The sequence below is a fragment of the Hydractinia symbiolongicarpus genome, chromosome 2 (assembly GCF_029227915.1).
Source record: "Hydractinia symbiolongicarpus strain clone_291-10 chromosome 2, HSymV2.1, whole genome shotgun sequence".
In the NCBI taxonomy this organism is placed as follows: domain Eukaryota; kingdom Metazoa; phylum Cnidaria; class Hydrozoa; order Anthoathecata; family Hydractiniidae; genus Hydractinia; species Hydractinia symbiolongicarpus.
Genome location: NC_079876.1, coordinates 25,538,360 through 25,562,412, shown reverse-complemented (window position 1 = coordinate 25,562,412; position 24,053 = coordinate 25,538,360). Strand labels below are relative to the sequence as shown.

The window sequence follows — 24,053 nt, the reverse complement described above, 5'->3', positions numbered from 1 at the left end:
TTTAAAAAATTTTTTTTTGTAGATCTCTTGTGAATTTATCCACTTAAGCCTAAGGGGCTTAAGTGGATCTAAAATATGGCTATAAATCACAGCTCAACTCTCATGAACAGGTGAGAAACATGAAATAAGAAACATTGTGACTGCTGAGTACTTTTTTATAAGTTAGTTATCAGCATTAGTGTTTTCGCGGCTCCGATATGCTGACGAAATAATATAAAACGTAACGACGGCAATTTTGAAATCTTTTATGCGTTGAGATGGTAGGTCTCTTTTTTTCGTCTTTTAAGTCTTCTAAAAGATTTTTATTTGTGTTATAGTTGGACATTATAAATACCCTGGCTCAGAAATATGGGTCAAAACTTTTGTACTTTGTACAGAAGTCTTGTATTACTCTTTGTTTATTAGTGCAATGCTTTTTCATATGTGTACATATTCTTTCGAGGTGAAGAACCTCTAGATTGCTCCTCTTAAATAAAACTTAACCGGTCAAGTTGTTAATGAGCTTGCACTTTGTAATCTTTATCTCTCTCTCTTTACATATTTTTACATGTTATAATTATTACTTTTTATACCCACGTATCATCTTAAGATTCTGTCTACAAACTCAGATTTTTAAGAGGAAGCATCAGCACAATAATCCTTATTTATTGCTGGTATTTAGACTGATTAAATTTGGCCGACAGCTACAAGATTTGAAAGTAAGACATACCAATACTGATCAATTGGTACGTTTCTATGGTGACGGTATTTTAACACTTTTAAAACTTCTTGTCTGATCACACTGTTTAGTGTTTTTAAAAATGAAGTGGAGTACGTAGTTTTGTTTATGGCGAATCGTGGTTTAGAAATAACAAGAAGTTTTACCCTAATCAAACTTTGTTGTCAGGAACAATTTATAATACTTTACGATCTAAAACACTAAAATACATTGAAAATACAATTTAAAAAATTTAAAGTACAATAAAACCAAAGTTCCAGCAAAGCAAAGTTCCCGACGTCTATTATGGTATAAATCTTTGACCAAAGAAATTGTATATGAAAATAATACGTTTAAATCATTTGAGCAAATAGCAAAAGTATTTTTGACTAGCGTAGACGTACTTTAAACATATAAGTCTTTGATTCTAACAGGTTTTATTGTTTTACACCATAAAAGTAATTGAAATAATGAACATCCAATCTAAACACATTACAAATACAATGCGTATTTATTATGCGCAAATTACAGGTATTAGCTATTAAAGAAACACTTTACTTTTTTGTAATTTATGAGAGTTCAATATCCTAAAAAATTTTATTTAATTTTGTGCATCAGAATTTTGCCAAATCTACAACATTTAATCTCTATAAAATAATTTCCAACAATTAATAATATTTTATATATATGTGTTTGCTTTGGACGGTGAACGACCAGAATGTATCAGTGCAACATAATATTTGAAAGAGAACGGTAAAATTTTAACTTTTTGATGTGGCGCTGCCAATGAAAACATATACAAAAATTTATTAGAATACAACAAAAACGGAATTTTGAATTTAAATTACACTGTGCTAGAAGAATGTTAACGCAAATAATTGTACTGCGGTAAATGCTGTCCTACTAAGCAATCGCAAAGACCAAAATGACTATGTTCTTGATAACGTAGTGTAGCATGATTCAAGCGTAGGTTTCACTTCTGTATAATTTGATTTCATTTCAACATATTCTTGATCGGCTATAACCGGTGTGTCATTTATGTCAGAATAATATGGTTCATTTTCAACAGTTTCTTTTTCTTGGCGTTTTTCTTTGATTTTCTTAGAGCGTTTACACACCACGTAACAAATAGCGACAATAAGAATCATGAAAGCCAGTCCTCCAGCAGTGCTACCAATGATTACTCCTTTAGACAACCCTACAAGATTAGTTCCTGGAATTAATTGCTTTAAAAAAAAAGGCTTTACAAAATGTAATTTACATATATTTTCCTTTTCCGAACAATTTTGATTTTGGTTTGGAAAAAACCACAGAAGTTTATTTGCGTTACTTTGCCTTTAATTTTGTTTACAAACCTTGAGCAGGTGTTTTCTTCGAGCAAGTGCTACCATTTCCTTTAAAACCTTCTTTACATTTGCAAGCGTGTGAATACCACTTCGGTATGTTTTTACAATCAGCATTCTCGCTACATTTTTTGAGCTCGCGTTGTGAACAAATGTTTGTTTCTAAAATAATCACCCTTTAATAATTTACCCTTTGAATTAGCTTATATTTGTAAAAAAAAAATGTTAAACATGCCAGAAAATTTCAGGGTGGTGGTCGAAGTTAAGGGTGGGTCTTTCTCAACAGTACCTGTTGTACACGAGGTGGAAGTTGAACCACCCTCGGCGGAAATCTAGCTGGATATGCGAAAGTTTGCCATGTATACAATAGTTACTTCAAAAAATCATCGAGAATGTAATCAAAGTTGTAGAAAAAATGGGTTTGTTAAGTGGCTGTTTATTGGCTCCGGTATTGCAATGAGTTTCTCAGTGGAAGCAGATCTAATTCAGTCGCTTTATTCGATTACTTGATAACTTGAATTATCCTTTTCTAATACTTTTTTAGTTTTTCTTGGGAAGAGTTATTCGGACAAGTCCAATAAAAAGAGGTCTTGGAATAAATAGAGAAAAAAGATTTTGATGTTTCATACATACCCTTAAATGTAGCGGAGTCGGCCTGTATTTTGGCATAAAATATGTTTTGAGGGAAAGATATTTCGTTGTTATATTTGCCAACAGACGTCCGAAACGCAGCTTTTATTTCATCACCACTAATTAATAAGCTCCTTTGGTACGAAAGTGTAAAATTCACTTTCGTAGTTTTTCTGAAATAGAAAAATGCTTATTGAATTAAGCAGGTAGATATTGAGACTGTGATGCAGAATATAATTGCAAACAAACTCGCTTGTAGTGGCAAGTATTTCTGTGCATTTGAAAATACATACGGGCATAAAAAAATTAGCTAACGAAGAAAACTTGTATAAATATGATTGAATTTGGAGAATTGTTAAACCTATTTTTATTGCCCGTTTTAGTAGATTAAGGTTAAGCATTCATAGAATAAAAAATATTCGTCTCATACATATTCAACTTTCTTGCATCCAAATGTATATATATATTGATTTATTTATTAGGGATAAACATAAAGAAACAGTTTATTACATACATTACAATCTTATCTAAATATTATACCAATAGTCGCCGTTGATGTAATATACGTCTTACCTTACTTGCTTGTAAATAAATAGACATTGCCTTGTATACATTAAATGTTGATGTAAAAATACGTAAATTTGACTTACAGCGGTTGAATTATCTTCACCGATACATTCGCATAAAACACAGACAGAAATATTACTTCAAGCTAAACGAGATGCGTGGAGAAAGTATTTTTATTCCTGTATATTTCGTTTACTTGATCGAAATGCAAGGATTGTAAAGTTATTATGATTTGTAAGCTACCAAAAAAATACTTTGCTTATATTTTTCTAATGTATGATTAGTTGTTTCCAGGAGCCTATCTTTGCTACCTTTTACGTCTTGTTGAGATTTTAAGAATTCTGTCTGCCTGCCTGCTTGTAAGCCAGAGTAATAACCGCCATTTAACTTTTTGGCATGGCAGCTTTTCATCAGTTTGCAGCCCCTCTTTTTGTCGAATGAGAAATATTGATTATTTGCTGAGAAGTAATATTGTTAATGCTTTATAACGGGTTATTGAATGGACGTGGAGATGCTCAATAATAAGAATATGACCACTATGGTTAAACGTCTTATATATATATATATTTATATATATTCTTTTAACCACTTGATTAATGTGTGAGAAAAATTATTTTATAGAAAATGAAACAACAAACCAAAATGGTAGGAATGCATTCATTCTGTAGTTCTACATCCAGCGTTGGGCTAGTATCTTTTGATTTTTAAGATGTAACAGGGACATGAAAGTTGCTTAAAAAACCTGCCAGGATGGAATATTAACTTACATAATTTTTAAATTCAATTATGAATGTGTGTAGAAGTAAACTCTTATTAATGTCTTCAATCTTTATCATCACACCGCTAATATTTGCTGTCAACTCGTATATCGTCATGCCAATCAATAAAGTTTGACTACCTGAAAAATCACCATAGTAATGTTGTTATAAATACAATACACTAAGCTGGACTTTATCTGAACGCTTAAAATCATAGAGGGTAGATTTACCTACCAAGTACTTGATATCCATCAACGAAATCTACAATATAGAGTTGATAATGTCAAAACAATCTGCGTGTCACCCGGTTAGGTTGGTTTATTTAATTATGTTATATTGTAAGTGTAACGATTTCTTCCTCTATATTATAAATGCTACAAAGATTGCCGAAATAACTTTTTTGGCATTCTTATTTATAAATAGAAATGTTTGTTTAAAGTTCAAAAGTACAATAGATTCAATTTCTAAACATTCTAGACAGAAAATAAGAGCTAATAATTTTGAAAATCAAAACAGTTTGTTTATCTATACGAAAACAAGAACGAGTTAAAGTTTATTTACCGTCAACTGTAACTTGTATTTTATCCATTACTTCACGCACTACGTTACTTTTCTTTAATATAAAGCGACATTTGTATACCCCGCTATCTGATGCGGTCAGGTCTTGTATCGAAACTTGATATGTTTTCCCATCAGCAGAGGCAGTGTATCGATTGTCGTTCAAGTTGTTATGAACTGCGATCAGGCCCTTTTTACCGTCTGCAATTTTCCTTACACCTTTTGTACAACTTAATATTTCAATTGAATAGTCAGAAGCAATAGACCATTTCAATGTAACAGAGTTTCCAGGGATCACGAAAATGTTCTTGTAATTCGTCTGAACTAGATATATAAAATGTGTGTTTTTAAATAGGTAAACTATTTAATTTTTAACGTTTTATTCTCTAAATACATTTCAATTACCTGCACTGCGTGTTCTGGTTCTCCTTGTCGAGTTTGTAGAAAATAGCGAATTCATAGCAGTAACAATGACTACATATTCTTTATTTGGTAATAAATTATCGATCAAACATGTCAATTCTGTTACCTTGATGCATTTCATGAGTCCACTTGACGCATTCCCTGATGACAAGCGGAACGTGACCTATAGAATAATTAATTGTATTACACATCTGTAATGCGAATCATCAAGCAAAGAATTTTAGATATTTCGTATCTATGGCCGCCAATATGCAGTAATATTCAGTTAAAATATATTTTTTATTAAAATTATTGTTATATTTAGCAGAAATTATATATATATACTAGCAGGGTGACGCGGCATTGAACGCCAGGTTAAGTCCTTTTAATACAGGTATGCATCACGTCACATCTTCGGCAGAACATTCACGCGGTTATTTTTCAAAAAGGAACTTTCCAGCATCTTCAGCTACAACCTGTTGTTACACCATCACTGTGAGCGCGGCAGAATTAGCACTTTTTATAGGTGAATCATGTCCCATATATGTGTTGAATGCTTACAGCGATGCATCCGTTTTGCCGTAATGTGCTTTTTCAGAAACAACTTCGATTAATCGAAGTTATTTTTTAAAAAAGAAAACACAGGCTGTCGTTACCGCGTTAACCGTCATTTTTTATCTTGCCTAGCAAGTTTTCGTAGAAGTGAACAGGGGGTAAAATATTTTTTTTTTTTGGTATATCGTTCTATGCTAACATTTTGATCTAAAATTATTCAGTTAATGAATACTTAACAGGGATGAGACTTGCAGGGTTAAATTAGGACCAGGTGTGTCATTTGCCAAAATTACCTACACAATCAATCGTCCTTTGGCGATGACGCCATTAAACCCAAATTACAAGTCAATTCATGGAAATGGAAATGTAAAACCCAATTATTATTTTACTTTTCAAACTTCATTTTCTCCTAATATCTAGTGATAATTACAATTTTTGTATAATTTATTTTTGTACATAAACATAATTTTGTACATTTAAAACAGCGTACCTCAAACTACGACATTTTTCATTAATACCTAAAAAATCAATTACCCTTTCTCTTCCATTACGTCACAAAATGTGACAATGTGTAGTTCAGGAGTAACCTATGTAAATTTGGCTGCAGGCATTTTGTGCACCCTCCCCTCTTCCTGTGCTTCACCTCAGCTCGCGGTTTGTTGACGTTGCAATACAGTTTTTTCAAAAAAGGGTATTACGCGTAATAGGTGGTACTGTTGTATGAACTCCACACAGTTTTGTGACATGATTTCGCCTATACTAAGCCCCCATACTGGAGTCTTGATTAATTTTTTAACTTCACGGGAACTTATATACCGCAAAATAAAAAATCTGGCTGTTTTCTATATGACAGAGCAACAATAGGCTTAGCTCGGAGATATGCTAGGAAGTAACATGTGTATCTATTTCGGCTAAAATTGAAAGGAATTTATTTGTTAAAAAATAGATTACCATGGAAACATTGTCAGCGTTTCATTGCATTCACGACATACCGTGTACCTGTATCAAAGCACTCCACCTGGAATGCCGTAGCGGTATACCTGCACTGAACAACCAACGTTTAATGTAGGAAAGATCAACGCTGTAAGCGCTCCATTGGATTTGGGACACATCAATACCTGTACTAGAAGCGTTATTGTCATTTAAGGTCCGCGGAAGTTAATTTACTGCAGAATAGTGTCATTTATGCTTGATACAAAACGCAAGGCATTAATGTCACTATCGGGCGTAAATGACTATAATTGGGCATGGATTAAACTATTATCACAAGCGCAACTGAATAATGCTGGATTCTCTATCAAATCCTGCTGATTATCTGTTTATTATATCAGCTTGGTTTAAATTAGTTATTTTATTTCGTTCAGAGAAGTTATCGATAATAAGATTTTTCCTAACATTGTGACTCGTAAAATTTGAAGTGACCTACTGTATAGCCTTGTAATTTGCCATATATATGTTTTGGCTTTTTCCATAGGACTTTGATGAGGGTTTCTCCAGAAATTAATGATATATCTTGCACTGGAGTAGGCGCTAAAACACAGTAGACGATACATATCAGATTTTGATTTGTTAAGAAACTTGATGGAAATAAGCACATTGAACTGGAGAGAAATGAAAAAATTAAAAACCAAATTACAATAAATTATTGTCCAACACACAAAAATGGCCAAAGTATTGACTAAAGCGTGTGTGTGTGTGTTAGCATAAATTGATATGGTGTTTAAGAAAATTGTTATACGTTAAACGGGTATCATGTCCCGATGATACAAACCGCCTTCTTGTGTAACTAGTTGATTCAGAATTGCAACAGAACCGTAACCAGCGGAATTTCTCGCGCTGACAGACACATTGTAACCATTGTAAAATCCTAGAATAATTAGTATTGATTTTAAAGAGAACCATTCGACAGAAAAGCTCCTAAAAAAGATCAAGGTAACATAATACAAAAGTACATGTCAGCTAACCTAATCCAGTTAAAGTAAATGCGGTGACGTTTCCAATTTCTGTGCAATTCGTAACTGAATTTTTAACCTTGACGCCATCGTTAGTATCTTGCACGTAGCAGATTCGGTAATTTGTTATAACACCATTTGATGGATCAGGTTTTAACCATGATAATTCGATTTCTTGTGGATGAAATATAGTGTCAAGACCAAATTTGAGTGGAGCAGTTGGAGCTAAATCGAAAACAAAGGGAAGCTACTTGACCGTTTATCTGTTTGTTGAAAGTTTTTCAGATGTTAAAGTTGTGCATTATTTTGGGACTGAACACTTGAGAACAAAAACATTTTCACTACTCCTAGTTTAGACTTTTTTGCGTATATTTTAAGCGATCACGAAAATGTTCTTGTCATTTGTCTGCACTAGATATATAAAATATGTGTTTTTAAATAGGTGAATTATTTAATTTTGAACGCCTTATTCTCTAAATACATTTTAAGTACCTGCACTGCGTGTTCTGGTGCTCCTTATCGAGTTTGTAGAAAATAGCGAATTCATAGCAGTGACAATGACTACGTATTCTTTATTTGGTAATAAATTGTCGATCAAACATGTCAATTCCGTTACGTTGCTGCATTTCACGAGTCCACCTGACGCATTTCCTGATGACAAGTGGTACCTAACCTATAGAATAATTAATGGTATTACACATCTGTAATGCAAAACAACAAACAAAGAATATTAGATTATTCGTATCTATGGTCGCCCATATGTAGCAATATTTAGTTAAAGTATATCTTTTTTTATGAAAATTATTCTTATATTTAGTAGAAATTATATACATACTAGCAGGGTGATTGGGCATTGAACGCCACGTTGAGCGATTAAGTGCAGTAAACCGTGTCTTACATCCAGGTTAAACGCTTTACTACGTGTATACAGCTTGTCGCAGATCCATTGAAGCGTTCACATCGATACAGAGACCTGGTGTTGAATGCCAGGTTGTGCGATAAGAAATCCAGGTTAAGTCCTTTTAATACATATGCATCACGTCACATCTTCGGCAGAACATTCACGCAGTTATTTTTCAAAAAGGAACTTTCCAGCATCTTCAGCTACAACCTGTTGTTACACCATCACTGTGAGCACGCCAGGATTAGCACTTTATATAGGTGAATCATGTCCCATATATGTGTTGAATGCTTACAGCGATGCATCCGTTTTGCCGTAATGTGCTTTTTGAAAAATAACTTCGATTAATCGAAGTTATTTTTTAAAAAAGAAAACTCAGGCTGTCGTTACCGCGTCAACCGTCATTTTTTATCTTGCCTAGCAAGTTTCCGTAGAAGTTAAAAAGTGTCGCAAAAATTATGATGGGGTATTTACAACGATGCATTATTTGGAAACGGAAAAGTCCATACATTTTTTGCCCAAGATTGTCTTTTTAAGACTTCTGGCTTTTATTTCATTTAATTATTAAGAGAGTAGATATGGTTATGATTTTAATAAAGTAAGTACAATTCGACTACGTCATGTTAAATATGAACCAGTACGCTTTGTGATCAATTTGTTTGATGAGTACGACCTAAAGTTCTGGCGATGGCAGAATATTCGTTGGACGATAACGTAATAATGGCCATTTTAAAAGAGGCTTGTACTTTTTTAATGAACTTTCAGTTTTCTAAAACCTTTGTATTTGTTTTTTAAGATAAATATATTGTCACGGTTTCCAGCCATAGATAAATCTTAGATTTTGAGGGAGCATCATAAAGCCAGTTAAGTGGCTAGCTAGCTCTATTTATTATTCTATTGCTATAATGTCCTTAATGAGTTTGGTATAAGAGTCTTTATCTTATCAAAATTATTACTCTACGATTCATATGATAAGTACAGTTTAGTAAATACAACTTTCCCTGTAAAATAAGCTTTTGCGAATGTCTACAGCTTATTGACATAATAAGACAACAAATCGTTTTTTCACCCACAGTTAATTGTGTAACGGCAGGCTGAAGGATAAACCGTTTAAAAACATTTGTGAACAGTGAGAAATATTTTTTTTTTTTGGTATATCGTTCTATGCTAACATTTTGATATAAAATTATTCAGTTAATGAATACTTAAATGGGATGAGACTTGCAGGGTTAAATTAGGACCAGGCGTGTCATTTATCAAAATTACCTACAAAATCAATCATCCTTTGGCGATGATGCCATTAAACCCAAATTACAAGTCAATTCATGGAATGGAAATGTAAAACCCAATTATTACTTTACTTTTCAAACTTCATTTTCTCCTAATTCCTAGTGATAATTACAATTTTTGTATAATTTATTTTTGTACATAAACATAATTTTGTACATTTAAAACAGCGTACCTCAAACTACCACATTTTTCATTAATACCTAAAAAATCAATTACCCTTTCTCTTCCATTACGTCACAAAATGTGACAATGTGTAGTTCGGGAGTAACCTATGTAAATTTGGCTGCAGGAATTTTGTGCCCCCTCCCCTCTCCCTGTACTTCACCTAAGCTTGCGGTTAGCTGACGTTGCAATACAGTTTTTTCAAAAAAGGGTATTACGTGTAATAGGGGGTACTGTTGTATGCACTCCACACAGCTTTGTGACATGATGACGCCTATACTAAGCCCCCATACTGGAGTCTTGATTAATTTTTTAACTTCACGGGAACTTATATACCGCAAAATAGAAAATCTGGCTGTTTTCGATATGACACAGTAACAATAGGTTTAGCTCAGAGATATGCTAAGAAGTAACACGTGTATCTATTTCGACTAAAATTGAAAGGAATTTATTTGTTAAAAAATAGGTTACCAAGGAAACATTGTCAGCGCTTCATTGCATTCACGACATACCGTGTACCTGTATCAAAGCACTCCACCTGAAATGCCGTAGCGGTATACCTGCACTGAACAGCCAACGTTTAATGTAGGAAAGATCAACGCTGTAAGCGCTCCATTGGATTTGGGACACATCAATACCTGTACTAGAAGTGTTATTTTCATTTAAGGTCCGCGGAAGTTAATTTACTGCAGAATAGTGTCATTTATGCTTGATACAAAGCGCAAGGCATTAATGTCACTATCGGGAGTAAATGACTATAATTGGACATGGATTAAACTATTATCACAAGCGCAACTGAATAATGCTGGATTCTCTATCAAATCCTGCTGATTATCTGTTTATTATATCAGCTCGGTTCAAATTAGTTTTTTTAATTCGTTCAGAGAAGTTATCGATAATAAGATTTTTCCTAACATTGTGACTCGTAAAATTTGAAGTGACCTACTGTATAGCCTTGTAATTTGCCATATATATGTTTTGGCTTTTTCCATAGGACTTTGATGAGGGTTTCTCCAGAAATTAATGATATATCTTGCACTGGAGTAGGCGCTAAAATACAGTAGACGATACATATCAGATTTTGATATGTTAAGAAACTTGATGGAAATAAGCACATTGAACTGGAGAGTAAGGAAAAATTAAAAACCAAAAGACAATAAATTATTGTACAACACAAAATAATGGCCAAAGTATTGACTAAAGCGTGTGTGTGTGTTAGCATCAATTGATATGGTGTTTAAGAAAATTGCTATACGTTAAACGGGTATCATGTCCCGATAATACAAACCGCCTTCTTGTGTAACTAGTTGATTCAGAATTGCAACGGAACCGTAACCAGCGGAATTTCTCGCGCTGACAGACACATTGTAACCATTGTAAAACCCTAGAATAATTAGTATTGATTTTAAAGAGTACCATTCGACAGAAAAGTTCCTAAAAAAGATCAAGGTAACATAATACAAAAGTACATGTCAGCTAACCTAATCCAGTTAAAGTAAATGCGTTGCCGTTTCCGATTTCTGTGCAATTCGTAACTGAATTTTTAACCTTGACACCATCGCTAGTATCTTGCACGTAGCAAAGTCGGTAATTTGTTATAACACCATTTGATGGATCAGGTTTTAACCATGATAATCTGATTTCTTGTGGATGAAATATAGTGTCATGACTAAATTTGAGTGGAGCAGTTGGAGCTAAATCGAAAACAAAGGGAAGCTACTTGACCATTTATCTGCGAACTCTTTGTTGAAAGTTTTTTAACATTTGAAGTTGTGTATTATTTTGGGACTAAAAAGGTTTGGGAACAACATCATTCTCAGTTCAGGCTTTTTCGGGTATATTTTGGAAAAAAACTCTTGTTTGATTGGCGAATGTTTGTAATCACGATTTCTTATTATGTCATTGTAGTCAAAAGCGTTCTTATTTTTAGTCTATCATTATATCATTTCTTTATTTAATCCTAATTGAGTTTATTTTGTCTCTCATTCTGACCGTATATTAAATAAGCTCGAAGATCGCGTAGAAAACCATCTTTCTGTGTGCTTGTGTTTTATTGTGTTTGTATCTCACAATAGAAATGCATGTTTAGTTCAAAAATGTGCTAAGAAGTAACACAGAATAAAAAATCATACACACCGCCTTCTCGCGTAACTAGTTGATTTTGAGTTGCAATAGAACCATAGCCAGCGGAATTTCTCGCGCTGACAGACACATTGTAACCATTGTAAAACCCTAAAGTAATTGTTATTGATATTCAAGAGTACCATTTGACAGAAAAGTTCCTAAAAACGTTTCAGCAACGTAACATAATACAAAAGTACATGTCAGCTAACCTAATCCAGTTAAAGTAAATGCGGTGACGTTTCCAATTTCTGTGCAATTCTTAACTGAATTTTTAACCTTGACGCCATCGTTAGTATCTTGCACGTAGCAGATTCGGTAATTTGTTATAACACCATTTGATGGATCAGGTTTTAACCATGATAATCTGATTTTTTGCGGATGAAGTATAGTGTGGCTAAATTGAAGTGGCGCAGATGGAGCTAAATTGACAAAATCACGGTATCATTTTCATAAAGTAAAACAACATAAAGAAGGTGTTCTTCGCATTTTATAGCAATGACTTCTTACTGCATTTTTAAAGTTTCGTTTTTCTTCTTGTATGACTAATTTCAATGAGAAGAACAATAGGACGGGTGATAATACTAGTACGATATAAACTGTTTTTGCTATTCATACTAAGACATACCCCCCTGGGTTATGTCTTAATATGAATAGAAAAAACAGTAATATTACTCAGAAGAGACAAACCAGTTTATACTTACTGTATTTGTAAGCCGACATCTATTTTTTTGAGTTTGCAGCAACCAGGATTGTTTTATTTGTTAGGTTAAAAACCATGTTTTTAAAAATTTTTTTTTGGGGGAGGTGTTCTTCCGTGTTATAATGGTCTTATACGTCTGTATGTCATGCAAAACAAACCACAATTAGCAAGACGAATGCAATGCGGTATGGAAATAATAACGGATTTTTCCACGGACCACCGACTAGTTGTTTCAATTATTAAAATACATGTATATACAAAGAAAAAAACAAAACATTCGAATAACTATATACAGAACTTTTCAAAGGTCTTTAAAACAATGCTTATCACACATTGCTTATTGTACTGATGAATATTTATGTGTGTGCCATCGTATATGGATTTAAAATTGTCAACATTTTTTTTAAGGTGAAGTGTTGTGGTATTTTGCAATAGACGTTTTATTACTGTTGTTCAAACTGATTGGGTCCGACATGTTTTTTTTTGCTGTTTACTCGAAACCATGTGATATGATTTAAACTTTTAAAAGTTTTGTGACTACGTAATTGAGAAAGGTGAATTGGATATCGTTGTGGAGAAGAATTGAATTGCCTGTTTTTCTGACGAAGCAATTCAAGATTTTGGATTTACTGCCCCTATATTTGAGTGAGCATTTACGTAGCTATTCTCTGGTAATGTTACTTATTTAAACTTATAGCTACCATTATGATGGCTATAACGTTAAAAGTTAGACCGTGCTGTATAAAATCCGTCCTCAAGACTTTTTTGCCAATCAGCACTGCGGGGTTACTGTAAACCGATTTAATTAGCTATCAGTTGATATTTGGTGCTACACAACTTATCAGAAAAAAAACTTACGTGATTCTCCAGTTACAACGCTTACAAATTCACTAAATTCTCCTTCCCCAATAACATTAACGGCCTTTACTCTCAATTGGTATGTCATCACTGGTTCCAAATTCCATATATTGTAAATCAGGCTTGTCATGTTTGTATAAGTATAACTTTCATTTCCAGCTTGTAAATGCATTGTGTAGTGTATGATTGGTTTGTTTCCTGTGTCAGTTGGTGGAATTATCACAACTTTTATCGAAGTTTGTGATGTTGAAAAGATTTGTAAACTTGGAGGGTCAGGCTTGTCTGTATAAAGGTAAAAAAAGACATGATAGTAATCTCATTGGTGTAAGACGATTGAAGTAAGATACGCACGTGTTCCCAGCTGAGATTCTCTGCAAATAAAAATGATAGAGAAGCAGGGCTAGAGTAAGTTTGTGGCAAAAGTATAATTAACAACTTGCGGTTTATGAGAGGAAGGTTTAATGTTTTCAGACATATTTATGGAACCAAAGTTAGTATAGTTGCAGCATAACATAAAAAAAATAGTGGTAGGAAATACGTCCTTATTTCCAAACTTATTGTAAAACATTTTTAAGACTTGAAATCTAAAATTTTATAATACCCATATACGTTTGTGACTCAAAATGGTAATTTCTTTTCTAAAAGTAGGTATGTAGTACGGAGATATTAAAAAATTTGTAAAGGTCTTGAAATTACTTTTAAAAAGCAGTCATTTTGGAACCATAAATTGACGGTAATAAATGCAATTATCTTTTCTCTTATTCACCTCCAATATAGCATAGAGAAACAGTCATAAGTTTTAAATCACTTATTGTAGGAGAACGTATAACCCCTTTTTGGATTCCACTTGGTCTTATGTTCTTAATCTTCCAATACCCTTAAAAAATCCTTTAAAACATCTGAAAGTGCCTAATTCTAAGAAAGCGACACATTACGCTGTCGTATGTAATGCGATATCGTTACAAAGTTTATTCTTGCGAAAGTTTAACATTTTTTAAAAATTTACTTAGGGTTTCGCATTGCAGCACGCACACTGTCAAGCCATATTATGCAACTTTAAACTTGGATCCAACTGATTTTTGTTTTATTGACGACGTAAATATATATTTTTCGTTTTGTTGACATTTTATTAGATTTTAATGCTTACTTTTGCAGGAAGAGGTTGTGCGAATATTTTTATATTTTTGTCTGAATTGAAATGCTAGTAGTGCTGCTGTTATGACAATATCAACGAAACCTTCTGGTAGTATGAAAGTATTTGAAGAATAGCAATTTGGTTCAAGAATTAATACATTGTTGCATTATATAAATGGATGTTATTTCTATTATATTGTCACAAGCCTAATTAAAGCATCGAAAAGCAACATAAGCGCATAGCATAAGCGTAAGAGTACGGTTTTTAAGGAAGCCAGGGCTTGCTCCTCATAAGTACCAACAATTTAGTCGCAACTTGCCAGATAGACTTAATATTTATGATGGAACTTAAACACCTGGTATGGGCTCCTTCACTCATGCCATGATCTGAAACAACAACAAGAAAAAATGTACCTTTCGCGGAATCGCTTTCACAAATTGTTTCAAGCTGTTTTAAAAATACCGAAGAACATATGTAAAATGTACTTACAATAAAAATCCCTAAATGATACAATTGCAGCAGCTTCATTACTTCGTGTGGGGTCTGATCCAGCAATGCAACTGTAACTAGTTCCAACCATAGTACGGTTTACATTCGCCACTATAATCGTACTAGATGTCTGTCCATTAATGAGAAAACCATTTCTTTTCCAACTAAAGTGCCCTGCTATTTCTTCACCCTCCACGTTACATGTGATACTCATATTATTTCCTTCAATTGTTGGTGTGATCACAATATTGACCTTCCATTTAACTACATAAACATTTAGACAAAAGGAATAATTTGATGTGTAATGGTAGTAGGGGGAGTAATTTCACTACTGTCTGCCTGCCTTTCTGTCTGTCTGTTTGTCTGCCTGCCTTTCTGTCTGTCTGCCTGCGTTACGGCGCGACCTAATAACACTAATGTAACGTCAACATCGTAATTAACTAGTGACAGGTAACTAGGGACAACCTGGAACTAAGTTTCGCAAACCTGCGTCCCCGAATCTATTTCGAGTTGTACGGGTTGATGGCGTCATCAAAAATCTTTTAAACCACAATATGTCCGTAACGGTTTGTCAAAAGCGCATGATCCTATAAATTTTCTTTATCAGCGTTTTCTCTACACAATAAAGGCAACATGTAAACAAATTTCCGAGAAAATGTTCCTGGTATACGTCATCAAAACTCAAGTTATGGTTCTCTCTTCCAATGTATTTCCGCCGATGTGGACCTTATCGACTAGTAAAAAATAATAGAAAAAAACTAGCTAAATGATGAGGTCCCTCTAATAAATATTCCATCGACACCAACAACATCAGCTTTCTGTCCAACGAGAAATTGGTTGGTGAATTATTGGTGAATTAAAGATAGTAAAATGCATATTTATCCTGATTCGAATCCAGGATGAATCGAGTGTCTGGTCTTTTTATTTATGCGTTATTAAGTTCAATTCTTTGATTATAACTAGGTCATACACAACTATTTCTGCTTAAAACTAATTTTAGGAATTTCACAGGAACTTATTCCGCTAAGTAAATAAAGTTCTCAATCAATGATTTCACTTTTCTGATTTTCTCAATATATTGCAAGTTAGCACTCGAAATGTACCTATTATATCAGCCTGATGTTGCCTTAAATTGTGTTTCTTAACAAAAAATGACGTGTATACTTGCCTAGTGTAGCTTTTGTTTATATATACACCTGAAATGCGAGAAAGTGAATTAGTCACTGAGTGTTGTCTTACTCTGTTTTTTTTTAAATTTGGTTGGGATCTCCAGTAAATGGATCAACGTATTTGCAATTCTTTTGCTAGTTTTCCACTATGTGGGAAACATTTAGTGCACATTTATTTAGCGTTACTTACCTTCAATAAACATTCCTTGTGACCACTTCACAAAATTGTGTTTTGCTTCACACCAATACAAACTTTTGTCTGTGGTTCGTACGGTTTTGTTGTATGTATCTGATGACTGAAATGGTGAAGAAAATAACAAGCTGCGAAATCTGTATTTGATAATTCCGGGTGATAGAGATGTAGTGACATTGCATGTCAATACCAGTGATTCACCAGAATTCAAACTGTTTGATGAGACATGGAAGATTGGTATTTGAAACAATTCTAAAAAGAGTCAAAATAGGTAAAATAAATCCATAGAAATTTGCCCGGTAATTCTCACGGCTGCCATTATTGGTGTACTAGCAACTGAAGCTGTTTATAAAACCTTTTTTAAATATAGCTACTTTTGTTGAAAATTATTGACATTTTTTTTATATTTTTTTGTACATTTTTCTATTCAAGTATACTTAAACGTAAGAAATTGATTTCATGTTCCATAATCGTTCTGGTAGTATTAAAGTAAAAATTAGGTTATACTTTTATTAGTAGAAATTGATGTTAGAAGAAAAAAAGAAATTTCTACAGATGCTATCAGATACTATCATGGTAAATTTCTATTGAATCTATTCTTTGTGAGGTACAAATTCAGTAACTTTAAAGGAATGCCCGACAAATTTTGTTGTCCATTTGCGCAGAATCGCAAAACTAAAAATAAAATATTCTTTTGTGTCCTTGCGTAATAATTTTAAAAGTAAAATTTACCTGTCACTGTCATTAATATAGATTCACTTGTAACTGGAGGAAGGGAAGTTGTTCTTGATAATACGTTGCATATCCATAATCCAGAATAAATTTTCAAAATATGTGTAATATTGTGGACAGGTAAAGCGCTTTTAATGAAAATACTTTTATTTCGTTTCATTGTATAAACCAAGGAATTCAAATTTGAATTAACAGAACAATGAAAAGTAACACTGTCACCTTCATTAACATTGTTTGATGGTGTAATGACTAGTGTTGCATTTTCCAAATCTAAAAAGAAGGCATAGTTAGTTAACCTGTTATCTTCCACTATACTGGAGCTAACGATTGACACCAAACTTGAATTGTTCATTATAGAATATGTACTGTGTTGTTTCTGGCAGGTAATTTGCTAACCCCTGTGATTTATTTTAGCGGTGATGATGCTGACACGGGTCTAATAACACAAAACAAAAGTATCGTTTCTACAACCTTGGACAAAAATATTGAGACAAAGGCAGTTTTTCCCCTCATTTTTCAAATACGGACAAAAGTGTGAAACAGTCAATGTGCTGCAATCGGCAGGCTGTAAACTCTCTGCTTTTGCGCACACTTAAGTCAAGCAGACAGCGTTGAAAAGCTGTTAGTCACATTCTCTAGCACGCACGCACATTGAAATAAGCCACATCGGGACCCACGAAGTCCGGAAATTCGTAAAAAAATGACCATGGTAACATCAGCAGCAATTAGTGCATTATAAGAGTTTGGAAAACATAAAAATAGCCTACGCAATCACTTGTGTTGGCAAACTTCGAAATTAGTTGCCTTGTCTCAACATATTTTGACCAAGATTGCAGAAAATTTGCATTTGTAAGGCTCCTCTCCACTAGGCGGAATAGTCCGAGCAAGACAATGTTAAGCATTTAAAGCTATTACGAAATAATTGACGCAGAACGCCGAAAAAAAATTGTACAACAAAAATATAAACTGCATGAATTTATTTTTTGAAAGAAATTGCATTTTTGAATTGTCCATCCCACACCAATGTTAAAGAGCGAACTTCAGCCCGGCTGGAGAAAGTAATTTGTTTAAATACAATGATTTTGCATGATGTTTTTTGTTAAGGTTGCATACTAATTGATGCTTTTAGAAATGTGGAATTCGATGGGTTTGAAAGCTCAAAGAAAGGTATCGCAAAGCGAATGTTCTAAGATAATGATTTTGATTTGCTAAAAAAGGCCTTAGGCTTCATTTTAATGTTTAATGTGTACCATTTCATAATGGCATCTTTATAGTTGTTTTTCTTTCTCTATCTCCTTTGCTTTCACGCATTAATTTCATTGTTTGACATGGTGGTAGCCTTTGTGTCTTTCAATGATTTTTCTCCTTCTCTAAACGTTCGTATCGTGGAATGCTTTACTTTTTAATGTTTTTGCACTGTATCATATATTATTGATTTTATTTAATTTAAACAGCTATTTTATTGATGACAGCCTTTATATTACTGAAAAAAATGCTGTATAAATGTTCCAAAAAAATAAAGGAAGAAACAAACGAAACTATTTATCTTTAAGCGATTCAATTTCCTTATTCTCCTTTTCCTTTAATTATGTTACACGTGTTTTTCATATCGATCATAAAATACATAAATCATAAGACCCCCACCCTGTGATACACTTTTTAAAAACGTCATCAAATGATGACGTAAAAATCAAAAACACGATAAGAAGCCTTTTCCAATATCGCCTTTTCATGAACAGCTGTGGTGGTAAAAAGTCAAAACATTGCATGTTAACGAGGTTAGTTTAGATTGATAGCCAACAAATATCTTGTTTCTTACTCGACTCCCAAAAGTTTACATTCTATATTGTAAGATCTAAAACTAAAACGTCATTATTTTTCTAAAACCTTTTTATTTTAGCCAGATATTATAAGTAGGATGTTAGCTATAGCTAGTTATGCACACAGGTATAATGTGCTGCCAAGCTATTTATCGTTATAATTGTCACACTTCCCTTCTAATATGCTTTTGTCTTTCCATTTAGTATACATTTATAATAAGCGTAATTTTGGCTCAACCAAGTTCACTCAGTAATCACAAATTGTTTGTTGCTTCCGTTTGTCTGTTCAGATACATATTATTATTGCAGGTGCAAGAAATGAGTTGCTGAGTTAATATGCTGCTGTTCTTATCACAGGGCACACATTTAGAAACAATATTTAGTAGGCGTAGTGTAGCTCTCTTCTCCGGGAAAATAGATTCAAGGTTCTCAAAAGTTTTATTATTCTCTTTTATTAATTAACCTGACACAGCAAGATTAGGCTGGGTTATCCTCGGAAAAATAAAATTAAGTAATTTATTAGTTGTAAAGAAAGTCGAACGAGTATTAACCATCTGTTAGGGAGTTCCCAGCTTAACTGGCTAAATATGTTATTGCATTGGAACAACATGTGGCTTGAAACAAATCATGCCTGGTTTATTTATATACAATTCTCTTATCTTTTAAAGGAATCAGTTTCCATCACAATGCCTATTTATTACTATTTAATTAAAATACATAGTTTTATTTAAGTTATTAGCTACTGCGTTATTTAAATTCGGAAACTCAAGTACAATACAAATTTTCTTTATGTTAAAAGCATCAGATTTATCCAACAAGAGCACCCTATAGGGAAGTTATTTTTACACAAATTTTTCGAACTTTACTGTTAGGTGCAAATAATTGACAATAGCCGTAGTTAAATAACACCTGACATAGGATAACAATCTGGCATTACTAATAGAAATGATATTATATAGCTAGTTATTGTCAGTACTTTTCTTGAATTTAAAAAACAACAAAAATTATCTATAGCTACAACTGTAACTTTCCTATAGGTCATAATATTTTTAAAATCAAGGCTCAAGGGTACTTATGAATAAGCATGCTTTAACCTTGGATAATTGCATTGCTCTTATTAAATTTTGTTGAATGTATAATAAAACCAATATTCATCATAATACCAGCAAACCAACCTGCTCAGTATAGCCAAGTCATGATGTAATTTACAGATGTTTTAAAAAATAAAAGATATCCAATAACAATGAATAAAGTGTAATGTCAACAAAATTGGTTAGCTCCACCTAGAAGTGGTAACCAAGGCTAGTGTAGCTAAAATATAAAGTTCAAATCAACTTTAGCTAGCTGAACACCGGTAAAGAATGTAAACCAACAACTTTAATAAGCCCAATGGATATAAAAAAATGCCATTTTCTATTTATTTTACTGAAAGTTCATAATTAGCCCATTTGACAGTTAATTTGAGAAATAATGAAGTTAAACAAACTCATTTTACTGGAAAATTAAATTTGTCTTTAAAGTAAGCTTTAATCATCTTAATATGTTTATTCCGTCTGTGTAAGTTGCGGAGTGGCAATGGATATATAAACAGGCTTCCTGAGTACATAAAACATTTTGACTTAAAAATTTAAAGTGCTTTAAAATCAATGTAAATAAAGCAATGTAAATTTTTGTGTTAGCTGTACTTCCTGGGTTCCAGAATATAGGATTCGTATAAAGTGGACTGATAATACTTTTGACCAGCTAATGAAAAAAATGTGATTTTTTCTAGCAAAATGTTGTGATTAAAGGCTGTGCACATGGTAAATAAATTTAGAGCAACCAAGCTTGTAATTATGATTTAGGTGAAATGTTTTACCTGTTTAACCAACAAACCGCTTTCCCCACAAATATGTCCAGGGTTGTACTTTAATTTACAAATTTTTTAGATATAATTCCTACTAATACCTTAATAGACATAGCGGTATGTGATAGTGTTTCCTTAATACTACTAGAATGTTCTAAAACGTTATACTTACAATTGACAATTATGTTGTATTGATTTGATGACCTCTGCTTGAAACCAGTACTATCTTCTGCAGTGCAGAAATATATACCTGCATGATCTTTTGTAATGTTTGTGATATTCAATGATTGAAATGATCCCAAAATGATTCTGCCATCTCTTAACCATTCAAACGTGACATTACGAACATCTGTGTCGATGCTACAGTTGAGCTGCAGTACTGATCCTGTATCTAGCGTCGTGGAGCCTTTTAAAATTTCAACTGTAGGTTTTGGTATTGCTCCTAAATTTGAGTATAAGCAAAAATTGTACACTTGTATAGCAAACACTTTTATCCCTTTTTATGACATGGATGGAACTAGTTGTATTGCTTAAATTAGAATTAATAAATATTGGATTAAACAAAAGTTCTGTCAATCTCTTTTCCAAATGTTCTTTTACTTTTTTTGATTTCTCCTAATATATACAAGGGTTTTTATTCAAAAAGCGATTATGGTTTCTTCTGTTTGAAATAGTTTAAATAGCTCATGCCCATGGGCGTAATATCATTTAGGCTTTTTTTGAAATTGATGTATTGTCAAATTATTCATCTGGGATCTTAAATAGATGTGTCTTTTCAAGCAAGCATATAACAAATAGACAATGCATCTGCTTCTGCGATATCTATATAATAATACGCCAGTTACGTGTGTCTGTAACAGGCAAAGTGGATATGTTTATTTTCCTATATCGAAATATTCTTTGAAGTAACCGAAAAATGCATGTCTAATATGTTAAATTTTCTGACGTTACGGCGCAACGTCAATAACACTGTGTGCTTTTCAAATTGATTTAAAATTTTTGTTTTAAAAAAGTCACTGTTAATTTATTTTATTGTTCTCATAAAAACCTATGTGTAATATTGTAAACTTTATTACACAAAGTCACGGGTAATTAATTTTTATTATTCCCTTAAGCACGTCTAATGCTATATAAAAAACATATTGGATTTATTTATTCCCGCTTGAATGGAATTAACAACAAAACGTTTTGACGAAAAGAAAAATGAATTTTATGGTTAATTTCGCTCACTATTTTGCTGTTTTTTATGCGGGACTAAATACTAGTGCTTTGAATAATAGGGTAAGTGTAAAATTCTTCTTAAAAATACACACATTAAAAACACACACACACAATCGCGACAATCACAATCAACAAACCTTGTACACGGTACGCCAACATAAAAAATAAAATCCAATTCATCTCTGCTGTTGGTTTTTCTCATTAAACGGATAACAATGTCTATAAGCAAAATATATTAATAAAGCTGATATTAATGCACTGCAAACAAGGGATGTGAATGAATGCTGTTTCAAAGTCATTGCCAATTTAAACAGTGTTTTGGTCAGCTAAAACACAACGATAAAGTCGAAGTAGACGCCTTTCTTTGTCATTAAACATTACCTAGACCTTAAAAATGCCTTTTAACAACAAAGCTTCCGAAACGATTAGTTGACACAGCTAATCATTTTAGAAAAAATTATGTCACAGCTACAGAATACCAACCTGTAACAGAGAAATAATTTGTTTATTATTCTGACCCAGTCCCTATTGTTGTGAAGAAAGAAACAAGAAAGTCGAAGTATACAGCATTTTTGTCATCTCATATTAGTTTTGTCACTGCTACTACAACTTGTTAACTAGTATACATTTAAGCCACACGAATATTTAATCTAAAATCAACTTTATTAGAACGGGTAAAAAGAGCAAGAGAACTGAAAGCTAAATTAAAAGTCATTTCCTTTAAATTCATATTTATTGTTTTTATTATGGATTTAAACAGATCCTTTTTTATTTTTTAAAAAGATTAATAGATATATAATAGATTATATTTTAAAGCTGCAATGTAGTTTAATAATATCTTCAGATGCATCTTTTCATTTATTTTTTTTGTTTCTTTTATTACTTGTCTAATGAAAGTTGTTTTATATTCTGAAGTGTATATAATGAAGTGTGTTACATTCTCTGTACCAAAAATGTTTACAAAACCTTGTTTTAATAATAGAGGTAGATATAAAGATGGAGATTGAACTCATCTTAGTGCACATTAAAATTCTATTTAAATTTCTATTGTTTCTACATCCCTTTGATATCCATGCGCAATGTGCATTTCACTGGATTTTTGACAAAATATATTAGGTAATCCTTCAGCGGACAATTTGTTTATACACAAGAGGAATAATGTTGCAACATGTATTAATTGTCTCTTCTTACATTTGGAAATATAATGTGAAGTTAAAATAACACTAGAGAATATTGCTGATTTATTTAGCTAAATTTTGAAGTAATGGAACCATACATGTGTATATATTGCGATATTTTTAAAATGTATATAGCTATAAACAAGTTTTGGTTTACATCTTCTTTTTTACGCTTGCTCAGGCATTTTCTGGGGCGTGAATTGTCAAGTGATACTTTTAAACCAGCTACATGTCCGTATTATTTCAATGTACTCAATATGATTTTAGGGAAAACACACAGTTCACCCAGTCACCTCTTCATAAGTAGGGGCTGAATTTTTCACAGATTCTTTGTTTTCTAACTTCAAACCTGTCATATTGTGAAGTATAAAGTGAGTTTTTGCTAGTTTAGCTTTACTTTAATTCAGATACTTGTAGTTCTTGTTTAATCAAAGTTTGTTTTGTGAGAGTTTGACCGTGAAACGTGTGTGTTTTCTCTCAACCGAAAATTGTACCACAGGACAATCCGACCGGGAAAAAGTTTGTAAAAACAGGAACATGTAACGTAAATTCCTTATTTATAGATTATTTTTTATTATAACATTGAAATTGGGTTTCCACCTTTGTTTAACTAGATTTCTTCAGTCTGGTGGAAATCCATTAAATTAATGCTTGAGTCGTTCTTATACAGTGATGCTGAAATGGTGTGAACTTTACAATTGTAAATTAAGAAATTAACTTCCGTGGTTTTATAACCCATTTGATTATTTTACAATTTGTACCTTTTCACGATA

General features: G+C 32.7%; 1 protein-coding gene across 1 annotated transcript; it reads right to left on the bottom strand.

The window, feature by feature from the left end:
- Nucleotides 1-587: 587 nt before the first annotated feature.
- LOC130630346 (protein sidekick-2-like) lies at nt 588-22,782 on the bottom strand. The gene is made up of 24 exons (XM_057443815.1): nt 22,586-22,782; nt 22,240-22,321; nt 21,054-21,323; nt 17,216-17,485; nt 16,481-16,735; nt 15,122-15,385; nt 13,498-13,779; nt 12,149-12,358; nt 11,952-12,047; nt 11,297-11,509; nt 11,104-11,199; nt 10,762-10,865; nt 7,955-8,135; nt 7,475-7,687; nt 7,282-7,377; nt 6,937-7,040; nt 4,959-5,139; nt 4,557-4,877; nt 4,230-4,256; nt 4,005-4,135; nt 3,321-3,382; nt 2,674-2,843; nt 2,053-2,202; nt 588-1,895 (listed from the first exon to the last, which is right to left on the bottom strand). Exons 2-24 carry the CDS (start codon nt 22,280-22,282, stop codon nt 1,627-1,629), a joined length of 4,008 nt encoding a protein of 1,335 aa, XP_057299798.1. The 5' UTR covers nt 22,283-22,321; nt 22,586-22,782; the 3' UTR covers nt 588-1,626.
- Nucleotides 22,783-24,053: the final 1,271 nt, after the last annotated feature.

Coding starts and splice junctions, on each gene's coding strand:
- LOC130630346 (XM_057443815.1), bottom strand. CDS start 22,282: ATGAATTGGATTTTATTTTTTATGTTGGCGTACCGTGTACAAG. Junction 17,486..21,053: donor ATACAACATAATTGTCAATT/GTAAGTATAACG, acceptor CCTTCTTTTTAG/ATTTGGAAAATGCAACACTA. Junction 10,866..11,103: donor ACTAGTTACACAAGAAGGCG/GTTTGTATTATC, acceptor ACTGTATTTTAG/CGCCTACTCCAGTGCAAGAT.